The sequence below is a fragment of the Catharus ustulatus genome, chromosome 20, assembly GCF_009819885.2.
Source record: "Catharus ustulatus isolate bCatUst1 chromosome 20, bCatUst1.pri.v2, whole genome shotgun sequence".
Classification (NCBI taxonomy): domain Eukaryota; kingdom Metazoa; phylum Chordata; class Aves; order Passeriformes; family Turdidae; genus Catharus; species Catharus ustulatus.
The window spans coordinates 2,960,457-2,986,106 of NC_046240.1; the positions used below are offsets into that span (position 1 = coordinate 2,960,457).

Genomic DNA, 25,650 nt, shown 5'->3' on the forward strand with positions numbered 1-25,650 from the left:
ACAGAAACACTTGCAGAGGGATTTTGGTTTCACTTCAGGCCAGTGTTCTGGTACAAGCCTGGGGCTTTTACCCCTGAGAAGGGTCATGGGACATCTCCTTACCCTCCATCTCAGAACCTCCTGCACCCACCCAAGACCATCCCCTGAGCACCCTGCCCAAGCCTCAGAACCAAGTTACACAAAGGAGAGGTGAGGGATGAAGTTAAAAGTGACACTGAGTAGAAACTTTTTATTTCAAGAACCTGGCACCCTAAAATAAAAGTTGGAGCAGTGGAGAATGCTGAAGAAGGAACATGGGGAAGAGATTAAAACCCCTGTGAAGGCACCATCAGTGATGCATTGCAGGCTGTGGGAGCAGCAGAACTGAGGGCAGAGCTCCTGTAGCTCCTCCAGGACAGCACCTGCAGAGGTGGCACACCCTGATCCAAGTGTTTGTTCTTCACAAGGTGGCCTGGTCATGTCCCCAGGACTCTCAGGCATGAGCAGTCACTCAAGCCAAGCTACCAGCCAGCACACTCAAAAGCTTCAAGCTAAACATGAAGGGGCAGCCTGCCTTTGGAGCAGGTCCCAAAATAACACTGCTGGCATCAGAGAGAACACTTAAAGCCTTGCCTGCACACATGTCTAAAAATCTCCAAAAATAGCTCTTGCTTCCCCTTTGAAAACACTGTGGTTCCCAATGCCTCACAGGAACTCTGGTTCTGCTCAGAGAAGCCACAAAATAAGTGAGCAGCCCAGAACTGATCCATGAGCACATCTGGACTAGCTGAGATCAGCCTTAAGAAGAAAGAAAAAAATAAAGATTTTAAACAGCATGTGTCAAATCCAGGGACCTTTATTTCTCTGGAATGGAAAGAATTTGCCAGCCTGGACAAAAAATTGCAGGCAGCAATTGTACATTCTTTCAAATAAAAAAAAAAAAAAACCAACACACACACATAAGAGTTTGGCTCCATAAATTTCTGTCATAAGAAACAACTTTGAATTGTACACCAAGCTTTTTACAAAGCATCAATGTTAAGATGTTTTACCGTGCTCTATCACATTCTTGACCATTTATACAGAATACGCCATACCAAATGCTACATCAGCTTAAGACATTTTTAAAAATTAGTATTAAAAAGATACAAAGGCATCTTGGCTTTCATTTGGGTTTTTCTTTTATTAAGACATGGGAGTTTTCTTTGTTTGTTTTCCTAAGGAAGTCACTAAAAAAATATAATAACTTAATTCATAAGGACAAGATTGGTTAAAAATCCAGCCTTTCTTGCTTGGCAGCCCTCTGAGCTCGTACCTCTGTTGCTCCCATGAGCCTGTGAGCACCTCAGGCTGGGGGGTCTCAGCCTCCAGCTCTGTCCAGCCCCAGTTACCAGCTCTGTTCAGAGTTTCCACTGCAGCCAGGAAATATTCCTGGCCAAATGCTAAAAGTGATCTTCGGCCAAACGGGGGGTTTCAATCTGGGCCAATCTCACATGGGTTTAGCCCTTTGTCTTTTGCCTCTTTGTACATCCTTTGGAAGTCTTTAAATCGAGGGGCACAGCCTAACCTGGCCTCCCCAAAGTGCATACGTCCTGTGAAGAGGAAGTCTCCATCTCCTGGCTTCACCCCACACTCGAGCAAGGTCTTTATTTGTCCTCTCCAGTTCCCACTCTCCCCTGTCAGCTGAAAGACTTTGCTCTTCTGCCTGTACAGTTTGTTGACACCGACGTGAATTATGGATTCTTGCTCTTCTGCCTCGTTCGTTACGTTTTGAATGGAGCCTCTGATGACTGGAAACAGAAAAAGGGTTTAAGGATTAATTACTCAAAAATGCTTTGGAAGATCCTAGTCTAAACTCAGGCCTGTGCAGCCAGGGGAAATGACTTCACTACAGCAGCCCAAGTTTGGTCCTTTGTTATTCTGTTATTAAGATTATCCAGTAACCTCCAGTATATATTTGCATTTTTTATAGTTTATGTTTGTAATCTGTCCAGCAAAGGGCACCCATATATTTAATTTAAACAGAAAAATAATTAAATCAGAAAAAATAGCATTAATCATGCAGAATTCTAACAAGAAAGATATGTGCTAAATGCTCCCTGACCACGTACTTTCTGTTCTTCAGCCACTACAGATACAGCTAACCCTAATTTCCCTTTAAAAAGGGGAAGCATGGACAATTAGTGAAACTTTTGGTCTTTTGTCAAGTCGACCAACACTGTAGGGCAACAAATAATGGTCTCTCCTAGATGCACCCCAGTCCTTGACCTTCTACCACAGTTGCTGTGTCACTCTGTGTCACTCTGTCCACCCTGGGGAGGTGCAGACAGTTCTGAGCGCCTCAGAATTCCCCACGAGCCCAGCACCCTTAGCCCACATTTACTGCTGGTGGAGGATGAGGTGTGAGGAGTGCCTGTTGGTGTTTATGGCAGGAGAAGGGACTGGGGAGACAGCAACTCACCAAAATCACTAGTGCAGACAGCCAGGAGGACCTCAGTGTCACTGCAGGGTCGGCAGGGAGCTGCACAGCAAGAGTCACAATTAGCAAAGAGAGCAGCAAACAAGTAAATTTAAATAAATAAACCATTTAAACGAAACAAAAACGTGACTGACAAACACGCACAACATGGACACAATCACTCCAAAGATCTGTCTGGCATCTCTACCTCTACAAGAAGTGGGGGCTAACCCCAGTTAACCCTAGAGCCTCCATGAGATTTTTGTACCCAAGCAGGAATGTCTTCACCAATCCTGCATTTATCCAAAATATATTTTGGTCCTGGGTGCATTGCAGGGCGCTCTGCTGTAGAATCACTCAAAAGCATTCAGATCATGTGTCTTTTACTCTCTGGTGGCAAAGCTTCTCTCTTACAATTTCTATCAAGTGTTGTTGGGCCATTTAGTCATCACCACATCAAAGATCCAGGAGGTTACAGAGTGGGGGAGGCAAAGAGGGGAGGAAAAACCCCAATGCATGTGTTGGAGGGCGTTGAGGCAGAGCGGAAACTCGAGCCCGTATCTGTTTGAGCTCAAGCAGCACAAAGACCATTTCCTGTACTGCTGGAAACATTTGGATATCTGCACTAATCTAATCAATGCAAGAATGTGGCTCCTCTTTGTACTCAGCCAGATATTTCTGAGGAGAAGGTGCTGTAGTTGCAATACAGATGTTTCTATAACACCCTGTTGAGTTCAGGAATTTGCTTATTATCAGGAACTGCCCTGCCTGGCCATGCTCAGAGAGTGTGCCACACTGGCACAAGGATCAGAACCTTCTCTGTTACCTGGTGTCACCTCCACACATCATCCAGAAAAATAGGAGCCCTGGATCAGCACAGGCACAGACTCCAGCAAAGCAGAGCTCCTGCTGGGGGGGACTGGATGATGAGATTCCATCACAGTCACCACCAAAATGCAAACTGAAGCCACCACACTTCTCCCCAACCCCAAAAAATTCGGGTTTTGAACCTCAACATCTGAAAACACTCAGTTCAGATTCCCAAATAGTCACAGCCTTCCTCTGCCCCCACCTGCTTCCCAAAGTGTATCCATTGCACTTGAAAGTAGATTTAAGCTTGTCCACACAGCACACAGCTGGTGCCTCTGATGCTCTGTCAAGTACAAGCCACTCTCTGACACAAGACATGGCAAATCTCCTTTTTCCAGGGACCCAGAAAGGCAGTGATCCAGAAAGAAGGATTATTGAACCAAATCCACCAGATTTGCTCCAGTCAGATGATTCATACACAGTGGAACACACTGTTTAATAGGATTAAAGGAAATGTAAAATGCACATTTCTGGGCAGGGATATTTGAAGGAATAATTCAAGGAGCTTAAAAAGCTCCAAAAGAAGAGACAAGGAATAGGCAAAATAGCATCTGGATCAATCACATTTCTGTTTAGCTTGAATACCTCCAAAGCTTTCAGAAACAAGCCAGCTTTCCCTGCCCTTCTTTCCCCACATACTATTTCAGCTCTCTTTTTCAGAAAAGTTTGGAAAATGTTTCATATCATGAGAGATGCAGAACCAGATGAAGACTGGACATAACTGGAGCACTAAAATAAATCAGGCTAAAGATATTTCAAGTTTTAGACTTGAGAGATTTGATCAAACATACAAGCTTCATCTGACAAAATAAATTGTAACAGAATCACAGAATCATTCAGGTTGGAAAAGACCTCTGAGATGGAGTCCAACCCAGCACTGCCATGCCCACCACTAACCCCTGCCCCAAATGCCACATCCACACACATTTTGAACACTTCAGGAATGGTGATTCCACCACTTCCCTGGGCAAGTCTCAGTGTGTTAGTTCCTAAACATCCTACTTGGAGTTGTTTCATTCATGGCACCTCCCAAATCCATCCAGGACAAAAGTCTCTCTTCCCCAGGCTCCCTCTGTCCAAATGAGAACCTGACTTAGACCAAGCAAACAGAGGGAACTTGCACAAATCCCATGGCATTTTCACATGGACACAAGCTCCAAAACAAAGTACAGCTGAAGGACATCCTCTAAACCCACAGCTGCAGTTCAGATATTCCATTCTGGAAAGACCTTGTAATAAAAAGGCATCTCAGACTTTTTAAGTCTTGGTTTAGACCAGACATCTCTGTAGTTCATCCAAACCCATCAGAAAATTGGAAACACCGAAATGACTAAGGCATTTCTGTTCTCCAAAGGAGTGCCACACAAGCAACAGCATTAAAGATGAAAAACAAAATGCTTCAAAAGTGGTTCCTTCCATTTAAATAGACTGACACTGTAATAAATCAAATGAACAAATCTCCATGTGTACACAGAATCTAATCATTTTAATTGTGGACCCTAGGGAAAATCATGCATCCTTTTTAAATACAAAAGGAAATTAAAAATGCTCAGCATTGCTCACACTAGATCATTACTTAAAACCTGCTTCAGGTCCAGCTGACTCACAGCAGTGTGGTGGCATGTGAGCTGCTTTAACAACCACTTTCCACCACCCGTCTCTGCAACTCCAGACAGATGAAGACCAGAAATCCTCTTCTGTAGGATAACTCCCACATCTGCATTCACAGAGTATCAAATAGATCTTGCAAGTGGCAAAACAAGGTATGAAAGCACAGATGGAAAGCAAGTTGTGAAGGATTACTGCTGAGGTAAATGGACCATTAAAAAGTAAATAACATCCCCTGGCTACAACCAAAGCCTCATCGCTATGAAGGCTCATAAAAGGCTCATAAAAGAAACAAAATCCTTAGGAGGTGGCAATGCCTACACTTTCTTTTGAATCCCAGCCATGAAGGAATCTGTGTGTTTAACAGAAAAGTTCGTGGCTTTAGCTGCAGTTCAGCACTCATTCCCTTTGGATTGGGCAGCAGGTGCTCTGCTCCATCCACAGGTCAAAATAACACACACACCTCAGGCTAGAACAGGAAGCATCCTTATAACTATTAAAAAAATTTAAAAGAAAAAAAAACCAACCCCAAGAAAGCACACCACTCATGCACAGCAGGTGAAGATGTTCATTTTCTGGGGAGCTGGGCCTGGTTACTAAACAAGGCAGCTGTGTTTGCCAGATCCTCACTCCCTGGGGATGTCTTGAGGGCTGCCCAGGTTCTCACATCCAAAAACGACCCTATGAACTTGCAACAACAATATCAACGTCAGCTGCTCCAATTCCTTTAAACTTGATGAGCCAAAGAGCCTTAATTCCTACAGCAGCAGGAGAAAGGTGGGAAAAAAAAAACCATAGAAAAGCAACACTCCTCCAAAGATGCCTATAACTGAGCTGCAGCAGCAGTGGCATAAAGCCTGCATTGTGCACGTCGGCTGCCGCCTCTCCTGGGATGCCTTTGATGGATTTTGACAGTACCCTGACCTGAAGTAACCTGAGGCAGCCCTCTCCCTCCAACACCCCAGCCCAGTGCCCCCAAAGGCCTCTCCATTCACTCCCCACAGAGGGAGATGTAATTACATCATTGCTCACAAGCCAGCAGCCATGTCCCAGCTGCTTTGAGCGATTTGCCCTCTGAACCTGGTGTTACTGAGCAGGACGAGGCGATGCTAACAATAGACCGCACTTGTTGGCCAACAGTTTTGTCAAACACGTTTCTGGTCCTCTCCTGGACCTCTCCACAGGGAGGCAGAACCGCTTGTAAGAGAGAGGGACGTGCCCCGAGGAGATGCCATGAGCTCAGGGGGTCCCCTGGAGTTGGGCTGTCTAGAAAGGATTCTCCCAAATATTGTGGATGGTTTGAATGCCCCTTTAGTGCTGCAGTTAGCACTCTGCCCAAGAAGGGAGGTGTCACTGGGGTCACACACACAGCTCCAGCCCATCCTCCTCTGGTTGGTGTGCACACAGCACTTCTTTCCTTGGGCAGAGGAGCTGGGGGTTATGGAGGGGCCTGTGGAGGATGACAGCTCCTGCAGGACACAGGCGACCATGGAGGGGCCTGTGGAGGATGACAGCTCCCTGAGGGACACAGGCGACCATGGAGGGCCTGTGGAGGATCACAGCTCCCTGAGGGACACAGGCGACCATGGAGGGGCCTGTGGAGGATCACAGCTCCTGCAGGACACAGGCGACCATGGAGGGGCCTGTGGAGGATGACAGCTCCTGCAGGACACAGGCGACCATGGAGGGCCTGTGGAGGATGACAGTTCCTGCAGGACACAGGCGACCGCGGCGTGCTGGCTCTGGCTGCAGGCGTCACAGAAACCACATGAAGGGGCCTGCTCCACTTTTGAAACTTTTGTGTTTCAACAGCCACCCATGGGTCTGGCTGACCTGACCTTACCCCAAAACCAGCTTCCAGCCCACAAGAAAGAAGTTTCCCCTGCCTCTCCAGATTTTTCTCAACGCACTCCACGATCCCACAGCTACCAGAACCCCCGAAGAGGTGCAGGTCCCTGCACCATCCCCAAACCCCGCTCAGTGAGCCCCAAACACCTTCTCCACCCTGTGTCCCCAGACAGGCTGTGCTGAACATCCACCCTGCACCGGCAGCACACACAGGAAGAGACAAGTTTTAAGCAGAAGTGAAAATGTTGAACACAAAGTAATTGCAGAAAACCACTTCACCGAGGAATACCCTTTGGTTTGGTGAAGCAGCGGGCGCACGCGTGCCGTGTGGTGAAGGTGTGACGGTAGGGGAGGAAACACAGAGCTCTTTATCTGAGCTTCCATGGCACACATCACCCACACCTCAGTACTTCTGAGCAGCCCTTTGATGAGCAACCAGACCTTTTTAAGCACCAAAAGCTACCAGGGAGGTCCAGGCAGGGTTGAAGCGTTATTTGCTGTTAGGTTTAAATCTTCTGACTAAAACAAGTAGTCTTTTCTCTTCAAGATGTTCAGATGGGTCTTGCTGCAGTCCCTGTACTGCAGCACCTCCAGCCACACCCGTGTGGGGGCACAGACCCATTTCCCTCAGCCTGACATCAGCATCAGTTCATAGGAAACAAAGAAACCCACCCACACCTTTCAAACTCTTGCTGCCAGCCCTGTAACTGGCAGCAATTGCTGGCAGCACCCAGACTGGAAAGGGCATCACAGGATGAGTCTCCTTCCTGGAAACACAGCGTGCACACTTCCCAGAGCAGATTATAAAAATAGACATGTGGTTTTTCCAATAATGGTGTGTTTCTCCATTATTTTTCTGAGTCCTAAGCAAAACTGATTGTGTCTCAACTGCTTACTGGATCAGTGATTCAGATGGGAGACAGAAGTTTAGGGACAAACATCATATGAGAAAAAAAAAAAAAGAAAAAAAAGAAAAAAAAAATCTTGCCCTGATCCTGCTTTAACTAATTATAAAGTGAATAAATCCTTGTAATTATTTTTTCTGAAGTATGCCTGTGCTTCCTCTCTGAAGGAGCATTTCTTCCTTGAAGCATTTCTTCCTTCATTTCTTCCATGAAGCAAACCTCTCACAGCTCATATCCCAAACAAAAAGATCAGCTTTGCTGTGCAGGTGGACAAGAATTTGATAACCACTCTGGTTTACCAGGCTGTGACTAGTCCTTTCCTTTCTTGATACACCTCAACTTTCCTCACCACCTCAGAAAGCTCTTCCTGAGCAAGCCAAAACAACATTCAACCTCAAAACCCTCACAACCCCCACACCGAAACACCACCTAAAACTACATCAGTGCATGTGCACTGTCAGAGCAGCTCATGTTGAAAAGGAACGTGCTGGCTGGGAGCTGAGGCCAGCAGAGCTGCCTCCAGCACACCTGCATTGAACACAATACCTGCAGCCACACAGCCAGGGAAAGCAGGGCCAGGAGACACAGAGCCTCTCCACAGCTGGGCTGGAAATTACTGACACCCTGTCACAACACACAGAGGAGCTCTCTCATCACTCCTTTGTTTTACAAGGTTTTCCTGTCTTTGGATGGGGTAGGATTACAGGGCTTTCTGCAAGCACTGCACTTTTTCCAGCATGTCAGGGAACAAACAGGAGAGCTGGACTTGCCCTGCTCCCAGCCCTGTGGATCAATAAACCTCAGACATGGGACCACAGAATCACAGAATGGCTTGGGACAGAAGGGACCTTAAAGATCATCTCATCCCACCCCTGCCATGGGCAGGGACACCTTCCACTAGCCCAGGTTGCTCCAAGCCCTGTCCAGCCTGGCCTTAAACACTTCCAGGGATGGGGGAGCCACAGCTTCACTGTGCCAGTAACCTCACTATGCTCAGAGCTAAGAACTTCTCCCTAATATCTAATCTAAATCTCTCCTCCTTTAGTTTAGAACTGTTACCCCTTATCTTATTATCTGCCCATGTAAAAAGACACTCTCCCTTTTTTTTGTTAGTCCCCTTTAAGCACTGGAAGGCCACAATGAGGCTGTGCTTTGATGAACACAAGGTTAATGCTATGAGTAACATAATGAGAGAGTTTAGTGCTCTTCTGAAGGCAGAAATGTTCACCCCCTGTTTGCTAGAAAGTTTTTCTGAGGCCTTGTGCTGAGCATAAGAGGCAGCTTGGGACAAGGATCATGAGCACAGATACAAAACTCAAAGATTTCCTTCTTCTAACAGCCACAACACAGCCAGCATTTGGTATAGGACAATGTGATGATGGAACAGCTGGAACAACATCATGGTGCTGCAATGGGTCCTTCCCTGACCTGTGTGAAGAAGGGATATTGGTGATTTTACCCCTCTAGAAAAGGAGTCAACTCCCATTCCTTGCCTTAGCTCGTTTCTAACACTCAGTTCAACTTGCACATATGTGCAAGTTTCCAGAATTAACTTGGAAAATATAGACGGTGGCCAAGAACAATTAAACCTGCAAATAAATTTAATGAAATGCAGATTTTGCAGGCTGTGGCATGGACTGTGACAAGAGAATTGAGTTAATACCACTTCCTTCCTGCAAAGGGAGAATAAAAAAAGCATATTGTAAAACCTCATCATTAGAGATGTGATGACCTTTGTGTTCTGAGAAACGTTAGGACAAAAGATCATAAACCAGAAATTTATCTTTTCACAGAACTGTCTTCCAAGAGGGTATTAAAGTCCCTAAGCACCAAAGATTAACTATTTATGTAAACAATGTGAGAAAGAGATTTGGTACTAGGCAAGCTCCATTTGCAGCAGCTTTCACATTGAAACTTGGCTCAGCAGATACAGAGCACGTAAGGATCCTTTGGGATTGATGCCTTTCTGCTGTTCCAAGATGCAGCAGCCATTCTAACAAATGAGCTGAAAGGTCAGCTAGAAACACAGCCATTTGTTTAAAACTTAAAACAAAACAAAAGGAATGAAAAACCCACAGAGCAGTTTTTATTTAAGCAGCGTTAAACATTATTAAACTCTACCTCCATGCATGAATTGCATCAATCCAGGAGAAAGGATGAGAAGTGTCATAGCTTCAAGACACTTCTTTGTGTCACTTCTTTGTGTCCCTCCTCTTTCCCCTCTGTGGCCAAGCCCAGCACTGGGGTGGGCAGAGACAGAATGGTGACTGGATCAGTGCCAGACCCCAGCCCAGCTCCTACACTTACCCATTGCATCACAGCTCTATCAAAACCCTCAGTTGCAGGCAAGTCTGTACCATACTGTGTCCAAAAAGTCAAACTCAGAAGATCAGATGTCAGTCAAATTCCTCTCCCAGCACTGCAGCAGAGCCCAGCAAACGAGAAGTGTCTCTGCAGCCACACCAGCCCACGTTCCTGTGCAAGCAGCACCTGTACACATCCCTTTTTTTTTTCTTTTTCTTTTTTTTTTGCTTTCCTCTTCTCCCTCCCTAACTGCAATTAAAGGGAAAAGATGGCAGCAAGATAACTGCTGGGAATTTCTCCTGCTCTACGTGCACAAGACACCACTATAAAGCCATAAAAAAGCAGCTCTATTTGACTATCTCACAGAAAATACCTCTCTCCTTCCTCAAACCTACCCCTACAGCCCCAAGGGGATTAGGAGTGGGAAGCATGAGGAGAAATGAGCTGCTGGAAGTCAGAGGTGCCTCTGGATGGTGGAGGGGCTGCTCTGATGCCCTCTGACCTGCAGCAGAAGGCTGGGGCAGTGTCCCTCACTGTCACCCCACGAGAAGGTGCCAGCACAGGCAGCTGCACCCCTGCACTGCCCAGCTGCCACCAGCACCAAAGGAAATACTGCCCTGACCCAAAACACACTAACACTTATGGCTTGGCTCATCCCCTCCCAAATTCACTGTGAAAATATTTCTTCCTTTCTTCTAAAGAAAAGTCATGCCAAAGCCTTGTAAAAGCTCGCAGGGGTCAGATCTAGGAAAAGGTGAAGTTAGAAAGTTTTTGATGCCTTGTTGGGCTAACACAGCACTCAGCTGTCATGCAGTGCTTGCACAGCACAAAATGAACAAGTAAGGTGTTTTTCACTCCCATGCCCTGGGGAAATTGTGCAGCCAAGCACTGCTCCATGGCCCTGCCAGGGCTGCAGGAGAGCCTGGAGCCAGCACCTACTACCAGGCTGGAAACCTGCCAGGAACACAAAAGCTTTCCCTGCCTCCCTCCCTCCTCCTCTTCGGTCTGGTCCATTAATGCCTCTGATGGAGCAGAGGAATAGAATTAAGAAACAAGTGGCTGGTTAAAGTTAAACCTAGAGCAGAGCAATGACAGATCAAAGATTAAGTGAGTCTTAAAAAAAAAAAAAAAAAAAAAAAGAAAAAGGAAGAAAAGAAGAAAAAAGCATATGTGCACTCAGCTCCACACAGGTCCTTCTCTGTCCTGTTTCTAGAAATCAAATTCTTTTTGGTATGTGGGAGACCTCTGAAGGAACAAGGCTAGTTTTCATTATAAAATCATGCTTATTTGATCAGCCTTTTCTTGAGAAGGGCTGTGAAGGGGCTACATCTACACAGAGAGAGATCCTCACTGATGTAACATTATTCAGTTAACCTTAAAAAAAAAAAATCTACTTAAAACGTCTCATTTGTAAAAGCTTTGGGATACCTCACATTTTCTTACTTACACTGTGCTTGGTCATATCAAGCTCATTCACCAGTTCTACATAGGAACTTTTTTTTTTCTCTTAAATTTCTGATACCCACTTACACATAGAAGAAATTGGTGCAAATCTACCAGCAGTTGTGGTGGGGCAGAGGTGCATGCTGTGCAAACAGGAATGATGCTGGGAGGCAGGCAGGGCAGTGGGATGCCAGACAAGCTCCATGTGCACTTCCCAGCACCTCTGATCACTACAGCTCTCCCAGGGCTTCACTGCAGAAAGCACATGGGCAAACCCAGAGGTGGTGCCCATTACAGGAATTAATGCTCAAATCTCATTAAGGACTTGGGAGGTGCCCATACAACCCACACCAAAAAAATCCTTCCACAAATCTGAACCAGCACCAAACGTTAACTGGACCAAGGCTGTCACAGGGCAGCAGCTTTTCTGAGCCAGAATTAAACCTCCCAAGGGCAGACACAACATATCACAGCTTTAGGTCCAGGATATCTTCCAAGTGTCTGTGCAATATTTCAGTGGATATTTTCTGGCTTCTGGCACAGATTGAGGTGAAAGAGATTTTCTGTCCTGCAAATCAAGACTCCAACACAGGGAAGATTTGGCCCATGTTTCAGTGAGTGGGGAGAGGAATGCAGCTTCCCTGCCCTCTCATCCCTTCTTTAGCTACAGCCTCAGGAATTAGCAAACTAAACAGTTTTGCAGAGCAAGCACAGAGCATTATTAAAGACTGCCAAGCAACTGGGCTGGATTGCAGCTCTGTTTGTGGGACCATCTTTGGAGGTACACAAAGGTCAGAGCGGAGCAGAGCCCCAGCTGCCCGCACAATTCACCTGACTGCTTATTGCTTCTGACTGCCCACTGAGTTGGGAAATAAGGTAACGGCATTCGTGGCCAGTCTAGCAAAAATCAGCTATTTTCTATCCCCCTCTCCCCTGCAGCTGTGTATTTATCACTGCAGCCCCATTGTCACCTCCTCTGCCCACTGCAAAAACAACTCCTGTCCGACATCAAAGGGCAAGCAGGGTCACAGAAGATGCTGGCAAAACCATTTTCTTGGGAGAAGGAGAGATTAAATTAGGAATCCATCCTATTTTGATAGAGGCTTTATTTTAAATGAAGGCTTCTTAGTCCAACATTTTTCAGACTCAGATCCCCAAAACATCACCCTTGCTTGGTTCAAGATGATGTGTGAGTGTGTGCATTGCCTGAGCATCAGAACAGCACTTTGAACCATTCCACACAGGGAAAAAAAAAAAATCAAAAACTTTGTTCTCAAACTCTCCCACCCAGTCAATCATTCACTGCGAACCTGACCACTTCAGGCACATGAATAACTGGAGCAGGTTTCCAGCTTCTCAAAATTAATCCCACTGCAGGTTGTGTCACACTGCAGCCAGCCTGATCCAGCTAGTGCTGCTCTGTGACACACTTCAGTGACACACCTCAAAAACAGCTCTAAATGTGCTTTTTGCACGTGGGGGTTAGGGAATGCTAATGTTTATATTTTCATGGTTACTTTGTACCAAGTTTTGGATCTGACATTACTATGGAAAAGACAAAGTTAGTGTGGACAGACTCCTGTAAGGAGGGGGAGCATACACAAAAAAAAAAAAAAAAAAAAAAAAAAAAAAAAAAAAAAACCACCCAAAACATTTGAAATATTGTATTCTGGAACAGAAGGATCCCTTACACAGCCCCTAACTGCACTGTATTGTGAGAACTGCAATAAAGGCTTTTTTCAGATGTTTTTCTCTTAAAACTTGTTTATAACATTTTAGAGAAAAGTCAAATCATCAAAGCTTTAGGTGCACAGGTGAGCCACCCAGCAAGGTGTGCTCAGGCTTATAGAGCCAATCCCTCAACTTTGCTGTTTATTATTAATTTCTCCAGCAAATCCCAAATGGGAGGAATGCAGTATCAACCTGTTCTGTGCAATTCATAGAGTCACAGGATAGTTTGGGACCTTAAAAACCATGTAGCTCTCATCCCTCAGCCCCAAGAGGTAGGAGCGTTTTAACCTGCACAGAAAGCAGGGAGGGGAGAAATACAGAAAGGCATTTTTTTATCTGATGGGGGAATTGGAACAGAGCCCATGCAGCACCCAGTGGTGCTCCCCCTCTGCCACACAGCACAGTGCCAACACCTCAGATGGCCACAATTACTCAGGCAGAACCTGTGCTAGGCATAAAGGTCATGGGGACTTTCAGTTTAAGTGTTCCAAGTTTCCATCACCTCTTCTGCCCACAGCAGCGAGGAGCTCAGTCATGGTTACCTGGCAAAGAGTGGGCACAGCAGGCACAGTCTCCTGCTTGCCAGCCTTGGCACAAAACACCAGAAAGTTTCCACTCTGACAAGAAGTGAAAAATACACCAGTGGAGGATGGTGAAATACTGCAACAGGATGCACAGGGTAGTGGTAGATACCCTAAACTTGGAAACATTCAAAGCCAGAGTGGATGAAGCTCTGAGCAATGACACCAGGGGAAGGTGTCCCTGCACACTGCACAGGGCTGGGCTGGATGGAATTCAAAGACCTCTTCCAATAGAAACCATTCTGTGATTCCATGATCTGCTAAGCAGCACATCCAGCCCCTGAGAAAGAAAAAACCCCTAAAGATTGAATATTTGTGAGGAACCAGAGGAAAGCATGAGACCAGGAGCCTGCAAGGTGGAATGACAATAGAGCCCTGGGAGGATGCCTGCAGAGAGGGCAGATTGGAGCCCCACCTCTGCCAAACACACACTGCAGTAAAGATCACAAGTTAAGAAGAGTGCTTTAAAAAGCCATTTGCTAGCAGAAACATTGGTATAGCTCAAACCTTCTAAGCTTTCTGAATTTCTGAACTTTTTCTCAGGATAGTAAATTAACAGCATACAGGAAATAGCTGAATACTGTTAATTACTAAACTGGATTTATCCAGTTTTGCCTTGTTTTTCAGATACCCACACAAGTGTTGTGCCTCCTATGTATTAATATTCTCAGCCAGGTACCCAGCATTAATAAAGAAAGCATATAAACCAGTTAATAGAATCTGCACTGAGTCTGTAGATGCCATCAAGATAAAGGGGCATTTTTGTTAAAGTTTGACTTCTTTACTACAAAAAGCAGGTGGGTAATGAAAGGGCTTTCAATATATCCTCTGAGCTCTGACAACTGAATTACAGACATCCCCATGGGTGTGCAATGGGAAAAGCAAATTACACAGCTCAGGCAAAGCTGGACCCAGCGCTTGATGAGACACCTTGAAACAGAGACTTTAAGTAACAAAATAAAGCTCCTTTGGTAGGACAGGGAGGAAGATTCACCTTCCTCTCCAAAACTTCTGGTCAAACCTACAGATTCTTGTTTCAGATTAGTTGAACAGAAGCTGAAGTACTCAAAAAGTAAATTACTCTCCAGGGACCTTCACAGTTTTCATAGAAATTTAATGGAAGCAGTCTGCTGTGGTGCAAGGCAGACCTAAACCAGGCACTGCTGAGAAGCTCCTGTGGGTCAGCACTTCAGAAAACTTGTGGGGAGAATATGGCCAAACAATATTTTGCCAAAAACCTCCATATACTCACCAGTATAGGCAGCACAGCTGATACTCAGAGTATTTTCTTCCAGCACAAGCAGAAAAGATTAGAATCAACAGAATTCAACAACTTAAACAGGTTCTGCTGATTCTCCAATGGCCTCAGGCCAAAATGTCACAGTGCCCCAGTTCTTCATTTGGGCAAACATTGAGGCTTCAGAGCAGGGCTGCAAAGCATGAGCTGGAGTTAATGGAGCATCCGTGTGGATGGGAATGATAGAGGGGTGCAACCCAAAGCCTAATCTGAAATCAAAAGCACTTTCAGTCAACCATCACTTTTGGATATGAAGAGAGAACACACCCATCAAGATGCCTGAATTGTCAAGGTGACCCTTCTTAGGGACTACTCCCATTAAATGATGTCAAGCACTGTGACACGTTTGCCTTCACTCCTCTTCCCATCTTAAGAAACTACAACCCCACAGAAATGCATTTTTGGCTGCTACTATCACAGTAAAAACCTTTCCATACCAGATGTCAGCAACCTGAATTAAAATCATTCAGTATTGTACAAATTCTTCCTACAGTTAGGAAAATCTTGACAATGTGGTAAGGCAGAGTCAGAGTCAAGGAAAGGGTTAAGTCCCCAAAATCTGGAAAATTTTAAAGACTGCCCTAACTCATTCAACCTTCCAAAAAAAGAGAAAGGCCAACGCAGAACCTGCATATGTCTTCTACTGAATTATTTGCTAGACTCTGATTAAGTGGGAAAGAAAGGCTGTAAACTAATAAAACTTGAGGATTTCTAATTAAACCACAGGCACCATGCCAAGCATTGTTGATTTGTTGATGCACCCTGCAATGTCAGGACTCTAAGGACACAACAGGTCATTAAAGTATTAAACAGATGACTTACACCCTTTAATCAGCGCTGGGATGCCAGGTTAGGAAGAGAGAGTAATTCCAGGGCAGAGTACAACAATTATCACCAGGAAACAAACACAGCGTTTAGGGAAAGCGGGGAGAAGTTGTTAGCAAGTAGTTATTGCACAAGGAAAGGGCTGGATTACTGAGCCCACACCTGGGTCTTTTATGATAGTCATCTCCCCACTCTGAAGCAGCAAGAAAATTATGCAATATTTGCGATTTTCAGCTCTTTGCCATCAGAAGCAGCACTGCAGCTTCCTCTGCCCAGCACATCTCAGAGCCCATCTACAACAGCATCTCATATCTTTGTCACCTCTTCACACCTCCTGCCAGCTCTGCTAAACTCTGTCAAACTGCAACTGAGACACGAGCAGCCTCCTTTTTCCAGAGTGCAGCAGCCAAAAACAGCAGCCACGTTTGTGAACAAGGCTCAGAAGTAAGGGTGGTGGAAATGCAGAACTTTAAACCCAGTTTTCAGCTCCTTTAAGGTCAGCACTTGCCTCTGACTTGAGCCTCCTCTCCAGTGAAGAAATCTTCAGTGATTTCAGTGATTGCAAACTCCCCCTCCAAATGAACAGCTCAGTAAAGCACATTTCAGCTGAGGTTTCACAGAAAAACTAGAAGCAGCTCCAGAAGAGAGGAGGTCCACAAACTGCAAAGAGCCTCAAATATATTGCTCTGTGGAAGCCTCACAAGGCAGCTATTTGGCAGTTCCCCCAGACATACAGATATTTATAGGAAAATAAAAGTGCTCATCTAAGTGAGTAGTGGAAAGAGTCATGTATGGCATTTTCATCGTGTTTTCACCCTGCACAGCCCCTCCCCAGAGTCTGGGGATCCGAAAAAAGGCAAGAGAAGTAATTTAAAATACAATAGAGATCCCCAGTTTGCCCTGAAGGCTCTGCTGATGAACTATTAAAAAGCTCCTTCTAGTCAAACAAGACACTTGGAGAATGGAGCAGATTCCCCACCACATTGTTTCATAAGACAGCACTGAAACTCAACCAGTGTCTGTTACAGCTGAAAATACAGCAATCACTGAAAGAGTGATTTAATGTGCCTATTAAAGAGGAAGGCTGTAATTGGATTCAGTCCTCAGTTTGACTTCTGAACGTCCCTGAAAAAATACTCCCATTAGCTCTAAAAATCTCCAAGATTTTATGTGTAAAGAAGAGCATTTAGTTCTGAAAACAACAGCAGTTTGTGTTGGCTTGTGGTGGTAAAGGATGTCAGCAGCAAGTCCTCAATGCTAGCACAGCTCAGGAGAAACCCTAAGTGCAGACTAAACCCAGCAGTGATAAGCAGTGTTTCTGTCACATTATTTTACTATAAGCAAAAGCAATTTAGACTTCTTTTGGGAAAAAAAGAGCACAGGACTTTTCTTAGTAAGTTCATTAGCCTGTCTGTGTCTCCATCCTCACAGCCTGACAGAGAAAGCAGCACTGAATCTGGGAACATTCCCCAAATAACTGATTAAACAATGTATTTAATGTCTTCTGCAATGGAATTTTACTACATAGCTGACATTCTGCACAGCATATTCATCTTTGCACAAATGATCTTACTGGGAAAGCAGCTCTGCAGAGATACCCCACTTTATTTGCAGCACTTTTTGGATGTAGCAGAGCAGTCTGCTTAAAATGCAGAATGCCCAATAATAAGCTACCACTCGTGAACATGGCAAAAGTAAAGGCAGTGACTTCGAATTTAGAATATTTGTGTTTATATTTTTTTGTTTTAATGGCAAAGCTGCCACCTGTCAGTTCCCAGGGTTACTGCATCAGCCCTGAGCCCAGCTCTGCTCAGCTGAGCCCAGCTCAGAGCTGCACAGAAATAAAGCCCCATCTGAGCTGGCATGACAACACTTAACACTGGCAGGGCTGCACAAATACAAACAGACAATCCAGAGCCTGGTGTGGAAAGGAGCCAGGGGAGGGGAGAGGATGGAACAAGTTCTGCAATCACTCATCCCAGAGAAGATATCCCTGGAAGATACAGCTGCAGTTTAATTAGTCACACACTGCTTATCCAGCAGCATCTCAGAGCATGTGGCATCAGCAGAGTCTGGCCAGCCTCCACTCTGTGGCTTTTGGGCCACACAGCCTCATTAAACATCGGGTTTGCCCTGGGCTGAGTCATCCCAAGTGTGCTCTGAGGACTCTTCTTGATGCCTTCACCCAAAAGAGCAAAGGCAACCCACCTAACAAAGGAGAAATCTGGTTGAAACAAATCTGCTTCCCCACTTAAAATACCCAAACCTTGAAACCCTTGCAGTCATTTGAGACAAACTACCCCAAATCTGCAATTCCTTGGGATATTTTGAAAATCTCCCCTCCTTGGTTTTGGGAATAAAAGCCAGAGGCAACCCTGAATGGGTAAAATGCTTGAACCAGATCCCACCTATCTAAAGGGAATTCCCCTTTCACCCTGTCATCCTGCACAAATTCCAGTTTTTCTTCTCAAACTGATTGCTCAGCACACTTGGGTCACATCTAAGCCATTGTTCCAAATGCTATTTAGTACCAGACTTTACAGGCTTGTATGATCTCTCCGTTTGTCCACTCCTCCTTCCTCTAAGCTTTTCATCAGAGTAAAACTCCTCCCTACAAAACTTGTTCTTCATAATGGTTGAGAGAAAGACAACACTGTCCTGGTAAAGTATTGTCACAGTGTGGAAGAGCTCTGCCATGGCACAGTAATGTTCAGGAGAGTGTCATAAGGAGAGCTGAGGAAGAAACACACCATTTTTCTTATTTGAATTATTAAAAAAAAAAAAAAAAACAAAAAAACAGAAAAAGCAATAATTAGGTCAGCAAGTAGCACTACTTGCAAAGGGGGAAAAAAAGCACTGAGGAAAAGGAGTGCCTCCTTGTTCAAATGTTTATTATTCAAAACATGCAGCGGGGTCTTAAAAACTGAGTAAAAAGTAGTCAGAGAAGTGTTACAGCAAGGCTGGGAAGCCCAGCTCACCCCAGAGCTCAGTGCAGGGTAAAGCTAGCTCCTGTACTACACCCTGCACCTGCCAGGGGACAGAGAATCCTTCACACTGTGGCCCTCAGCTAACCACTGGAGTTCAGCCCATGCCACCAGCTTCCAAAACACAACAACAAACCAAAACCCAAATCAATTCTTCTGCAATAGCTCTGTTTATAAAACATGTCCTTAAAAGCACAGAAACTCCCATCCAGCACTTTCCCACTCACTCACTCTCAGCCATCTGTTGTGCAGCCAACAGAGGAGGTGGAAGTGTGACAAGAGCCGGGCACTCACCAGAAGCTGTGTGCAAATCAGCTGCAATCCCCTTGCTCATCAGCTCGTACTGGAAGCCTGTAATCTTCCTGCTAATGTCCTGCTGGGGAGTGGCCTCCACAAACAGCCCCCCCTGGTCATAGCCAAAGCAATACACTCTGCTGGGGCTGCGCTCTCCATCTCGCACCAAGAGTTTCAGTTCTCCAGTTTTTTCCAAATAAATATTTGCTCCTGCAGAGTCTTTGAAGGGCTTTATGCAAACAGTCAAGTGTTTGTAAGAGGCAGGTGAAATATTGGGTCGCAGGTTGACTATGAGTGCTCCCGTGGGGTACATCCACTCTATGGAGCCTTCAGAACAGCGGAGGTAGACCTGTTCAACATCCTTCCTGTGAGACTCGTGGGTTAAGCCACTGGAGGAAGAAAGAAAGAGAAGGTTAGAGAAATGACAGAGCTAACAATGTGAATGTCAGCCTCAAGCCTTCCAAAACACACAGCAAGAAGTGCAGGAAGCCCAGGACTTCACTGGGTGTTGGCCCATCCAGCTCAGCAGTGCAGGTCTCTTGCAACACTTCTTAATATTATGGGACAATTTTAAATCATCCCCCAGAAGAAAACGTCAAACCACTAGTAATAGGCTTCAAAATTAAATAGGATATAAGCACATGATCAAAAGCAATGAAATTACTGCAGGCTCAGTTACTGCCCCTCAGCTGAGCTGTTCATACTGAGTAAAACACGTACGCTCAAACTCCCTTCCTGGTGGCTCAATCCAGCATGTTCTCCAGCTTCACAGATCAGACTCCACCTTTTCCCAAGTACTTTGTTCCCCTTCCAAGTCTATATTCCCAATGGATCTGAAACTGGGAGGGATGCCAAGCTCACCCTGTAAACTGCAGCAAAAGCAATGCTCTACGTGCTACCAATACCCTCCAGCCCTGCTGGGCAGCCCCGACCTCCACACTGGGAGAGGAGAGAGGAGAGAGGGGAGAGACACCTCACTCCCTTGTCATAGCTGGGGAAGCACTGAACTGTGCTGCTTTTTTCAGGAACTTGTAGGGACTTGTTCCTCCACTGCTACCCAGTACGAGGTTTAAGCTCAGTTTATCATTTTCACTGATGGGCTACAAGCAGACACAGAGCTGTGTTTAGCAAGAAAGAGAACATGTGGCCATTTACCATGGCCAAAAACGAACACCCCAACAACCATTTCACAGAGACCACAGGGATGGGATGGGATGGGAGAGCGACACAGGGTGCCAGGCCCAGCTGCTAAGCAGGATGGGCAGTAAATCCCCATGGCTTGTTTGCCCACAGCCTAAGCTGAGGGCAGCTCCAAACAACCCCTGCTGCCCATCACTGATGCTGGATCAACCCCACCAGCTCTTCACCTAGAGTGACCCTAAGACAACACTGCACAGTGCAGCACTGCAGCTGCAAGAACAAGCTGTGGGAAGCCTGATTTATTGGCTGCAGTGTTTGGGCTATTAAGGAAAAATCCTTTGGTCCCTGTTTCTGTCCTGTCACAAACCTACTGAGTATGAGCAAATCACCACCAAGCTTGTTTCTCCTCCTATGCTCTGAGCACCCTGTTCCCAAACACAAGCATCTTTTATCCTGTGCCTGTAGAGAACCACCCAAAAACAGACTCTTTGTCATCTCATGGGTCTGCTTTGCAAGACTTTAGGGAAGCTTCACAACATTCCCACTTGTAGGCAGATGAATCAAGACAGGGGAAAAAATAATTTTAAAATATTAAGTCTGAGGTTACACCATAAATCTGTGGCAAAAACATATTTTAGTGTAGTGCAAGTGATGACATCAAGTCCTGGTTCCTCAACAAAACCTCCAAATACACAGTTCCCCATCCCAAAGACACATTCGGGTACTGAACAGGGTCTAAATTCAAGTCAGCACTTAGAAAGTAACTGCAAGCAATGTGTAAAAGGGAAAAAACACCAAACCATATGGTTTGCATTTACTGTTGACGTGACTCATTATTGTGAGTGTCGGTGTGACCCACTTGATAGAGGTTACACGAGGAAGCTCAGAAAGAAAAAAGTAATATTTAATAACAATAGAGCCTCCAAACGTGCTTTTGAAGAATCTTGAAAGCCACATCAAGAACACAGATGAGGAGGAAAGAGGGACAAGCTTTTAACCTTTGGTCTCTTGCCCTCAAATTCAGTAGTGCTTAACACATTCAGGAAACTTTACTTGCAAAGGGATATTTCAAGTTGACTGTAAATCCACATCTGGTCCACAAAATCAGTTTTCACCACAGCACACACATGATGCCACTCAACAGAAAACAGAAGTCTGTTTATGTGCAAGCTATGAATAAACAAAATTAAACAGTTTAAAGGTTATTCCTCAGCAAAGGAGCAGAAAGTTATCCTCACACATCACTTGTCCCTACTCAAGACATCAAAACAAGCTGCAGAGGTTTTGCAGGACTTACACTACAAAACATTCCAGCCTGAGTGCTTAAACAGAAGGAAGACACCAGGGGCAAAACTCTCTGAACTCATGCAGTGAAACTTCTGTTGCAAGTGATCCCAACAACACTGAGGCAGTAAATTTCTGCCAGCAGGAAAAAAAAAAAAAAAAAAAAAAAAAAAAAAAAAAGCGCTAAATTAATTTTGTGCAAACATTCACACTGTTCAAACGAAAAACAGGGCGGACTCTGAAATTATCTTCTGAAAGCCAATTATATCCCACAGGCAAGAGTGATGCCATTAGACAGATACATCAAGCACAAGTACCTGCACACATTAAGACTTATAATAAAGGATGACTCAAAAGTTAAGCAGATTTCAAAATACGTGTTCACATTATTTAACAGCAACCATCATCATCCAGTAAAACCTGTCACTTTGCTCTCAGTCAGAATGACTTGTGCTCACACTGAGACTGTTCAACACCAGGTTCAGCCCTCACTACCCACTCATCAGACACACCATGTCCAGTGATGGAGACCTGGGAGCCTCTTTGTTCTCCAGACTCATCCAAGTTTTGGTTTTCTCATTATATGGCAAGGACACAGGACAGGTGTTCATGGTTGCAGGGATGGATGAATCACCCATCACCCATTTTAAATGTGTGCTGTTTATTGGGACTTACTTCTACAGCTACTTCCTCATACCAATCCGTGAGGACATCCTGAATCACTGCATCTGTCTCCTCGCTCTTCTCCCTTTCTGGCTTCAGCCATCCCTTTATGTTTGCCCTGAAAAACCTGTTGCAATATCACTGCAGTGAGCTGTTATGCTGCAATGTGGAACAGGTGTTATTTAAAGAAAAAGGGAATGGGAAGAATATTCACACTATCTACTTCAGTTATTTATTTATTCTGTTAAAGACAGAAGAGCCCTACAAGTACCCATGTCCTCCCTGCAATGAACACAGGGAACTTTTGCTCCTAAATTGGAGAATTTAATAAGAGATAACGATCTAGAGAACATTAAGAATTCCTCAGAACATCCACCATACTGAGGGCAAAAGCGATGGACAAAAGCAGCCACATAAGAGCAGAATTCTCTGTACTACAGCTACACTCAAACATGCCAGACCAGCATATTCTCTCAGCCTGCCACTGAAGCACTTTTGCCCAAAGCATCAAGAGGTCATTGCAGCACAAAAACCTGAAGTTACAGCAAAAGTAATAACTGGACACATCATAGTGAAATTTCTGCTTTCTCCTGGACAAAGCTTTCCTGGAAGCTCTCTGACAAGCTATTTATTAAGATGCTATTATGGCTTCTACTTAAATTGCAGGTGTCAAGCTGGGCATTGCATCAGATTTCCCTGGAAGCATGGGGGATATCCAGAGGAATTCTAATGAAGGATTTCTTCATCCTACTCAGGAGTATAAGCTCATAACTTCTCCACAAGCTAACAGGGAAAAAAAAACAAAAAACCATATCCAGAATGTTGCTTTTAATATAGACATATATATATATATACACATGTATATAAAGGTAAGAAAACACCTTCAGGTTTACTGCAGAACATGACATGACTCAAATCTCAAATCCACCAGCACAAGCCAACCTATGATTTGACTGTGGGGAAGAAAGGCTATATCTGGAATTCTAGTTCATAACTTTTCCTAACAGTAAAAATCATCACACCATTTCAAAATACTATCTTCTACATTAAAAATAAAAGTTCTTTCCAACCCATATAACTCTTAGTATTCACACTGAAATATTTAATTAATTATATTACTGGTACATCAAATTACTTTCTTTCCTTCTTAACTGCTGTGTTTTTAGGACAAATCAGGTTATATTGAATGGCCTTAGGACTGCCAGCATTTCTGACAACACTTGTTTCCCACCAGTAAGGCCTAAATCAGCCTGGGTTACTTTATCCCCTCCCTAAACTCCAGCCCACCTGAACTCCAAAACTGTCCCAGCAAAGTGAAACCACCCAGACTAAACTTTGCTCTTCCTTCCCTGCTCATCCAACAAGTTCATCACAAAGCTGTCACCATTTCAGCTCACCAGAACAACAGGTGAGTAAATCCAAGCTGCCATCGCCAGCTTCATCCCAAACTCAGTTACAAGATTTCACTCCCCCCTAGCCAACATCACCCCCTTAGCTGACACTCACTTATTCCAACCCTGCTCAGGTGACATGAGGGGTCACTGCTTGCTCTAAGAAAACAGGACAAAAATAAGAGCAAAGCAGGACAGAACTGCTGGTGTTTGTCACCATTCTGTTAAAATACTTGCTCAGTACCAGGTGGTAAGGTCCAGGTAAGTACCACAGCTGGGATGCTTTGGTACAGTATTTTCAGGGAGGTTTTTTGTTTGTTTGAGAGGGCTGGGGTGGTTTTTGTGTGTTTGTTTTTTATTTGGGTCTTTTTTTTTTTTTTTTTTGTAAAGAAAAATGACAAATTAGGAGTTTGTCAGAGGTTTGATCCCTATCAAGCAGTCAGCTTCAAGTGGATTCACTGCTATTAACTATGCATTAATTATCAAGAAAAACTAAAAAAAAAAAAAAGTAAATAGGAAGCACCATGTTTCAGACAGCGAGAGATAAGAGATCACGATGTTGAAAGTCAATCCAATTGTTTCCCCACTTTGAATTCTCTGCTCCAAAACACCCCATTGATACAGGCCAGCTACACTTTTATGTTAGAAAAAGTCAGAAAGTCATTCTGAAGAGTGTATTCGAGTTTAACCATTTTACTCTTCAAGTAAGTCTGACCCAGCAACACTTGCTGGTTGAGCAGAGTTGTTTTTTTAAATCTATAAAGAGAGGAGAAGGTCACAGACACAACCACACGCGTTAAACATATTACAAGCAATTAAAGGAAAGATAATTTGGGAGATAAACACTCGAGAACTGGAGAGGTTTCTCAACCGGCGCAATTAGAATAAATCAGGAGCGAGATCGCTTTGCCAGCCCCTGCTCCTGGAGCTCATCACCATCACCATCACCATCACCATCACCATCATCATCATCATCTCCGCGGGACAGGGAGCGGGGAGGGAGCGCGGGGCTGCGGCTGAGCGGGACGCGCTCGGAGGGAGGCACGAGAGCGGCCGGGAGGCAGCAGGAGCCCCGGGAGGAGCGCGCTGGCTGCGGCGGGAGCGCTCCGCAGGTGCAGCGCATCCCGGGGCTGCATCCCCGCTCCGAGCCCCGGGGGCTGACCGGCATCCCCGCTCCGAGCCCCAGGGCTGCCTCGCTGCTCCCCGGGCGCGGCCGCCGAGCGAAGATGGTCGCGGGGACAAACTTCTCAGCGGCGGGCTTGGCACCGCCCTCGCTCTCCCAGCCCCCCGAACAGCCCCGAGGGGAGCGCAGCCCGCCCCGGCCCCTCCATCCATCCATCCATCCATCCATCCATCCATCCATGCATCCATCCCTCGCTGCCCCGCGTCTCTTCGCGGCGAGACCGCCGGGAGGGAGGGAGGCAGATCCGCCCCCAGCCCCGGCTCTCCGCCGTCCCGCTCGCCGAGCCCCGGCTGGGCACCGCAGCGGGAGGCTCTCCCTTTTGTGCTCGGCATCAACTCCTTCCCCCGGTGGGACGGCGATGGATGCGGCAGCCCCCGCTCCCCCTGCCCGGGTAGGATGCCGCCTCACCTCCCCTTCCAGTTGCACAGGTCGCTGGAGTACTGAGCCGCGGCGCCGCCGCCCAGCAGCAGCCGCAGCCCCAGGAGCAGCGGCAGGAGCCCGGAGAGCGGGGCGCTCCGCATGGTCCCCCGGGCCGGTGGAACGCGGTGCAGGCGGCGGGGAGGGATGTGCACGGCGCCCGGGGCTCGCCTACATGGTGGGGAGCGCGGGCGGCTACCCCATCCCCGGCTCCCGCATCCCGGCTCGGCGCGGCGCCGCTCGGCTCTGCCGCTCGCACCCGCTGGCTGCGGGCTCCCAGCTGAGGGGCGGGAGCGGCTCGGCCGAGGGCCGGCTCCTCCTCCCCTTCCCCCTCCCGCCGCTCCTCCTCCGGCGAGGCAGGCACTTGCTGCGCCGGCAAAACGCGGCGCCGGATCGGGAGCAGCGGCCGCCCGCGGCTACGGCCCGGCCCGGGCTGCCCCGAGCC

At 46.0% G+C, this 25,650-nt stretch overlaps 1 protein-coding gene across 1 annotated transcript; it reads right to left on the reverse strand.

The window, feature by feature from the left end:
* Positions 1-819: 819 nt before the first annotated feature.
* Positions 820-25,448, reverse strand: METRNL (meteorin like, glial cell differentiation regulator). Its single transcript, XM_033076722.2, has 4 exons — positions 25,197-25,448; positions 19,128-19,516; positions 2,441-2,500; positions 820-1,769 (listed from the first exon to the last, which is right to left on the reverse strand). The coding sequence occupies exons 1-4, from the start codon at positions 25,307-25,309 to the stop codon at positions 1,453-1,455; spliced, it is 879 nt and encodes a 292-aa protein (XP_032932613.1). The 5' UTR covers positions 25,310-25,448; the 3' UTR covers positions 820-1,452.
* Between the last annotated feature and the right edge of the window lie 202 nt (positions 25,449-25,650).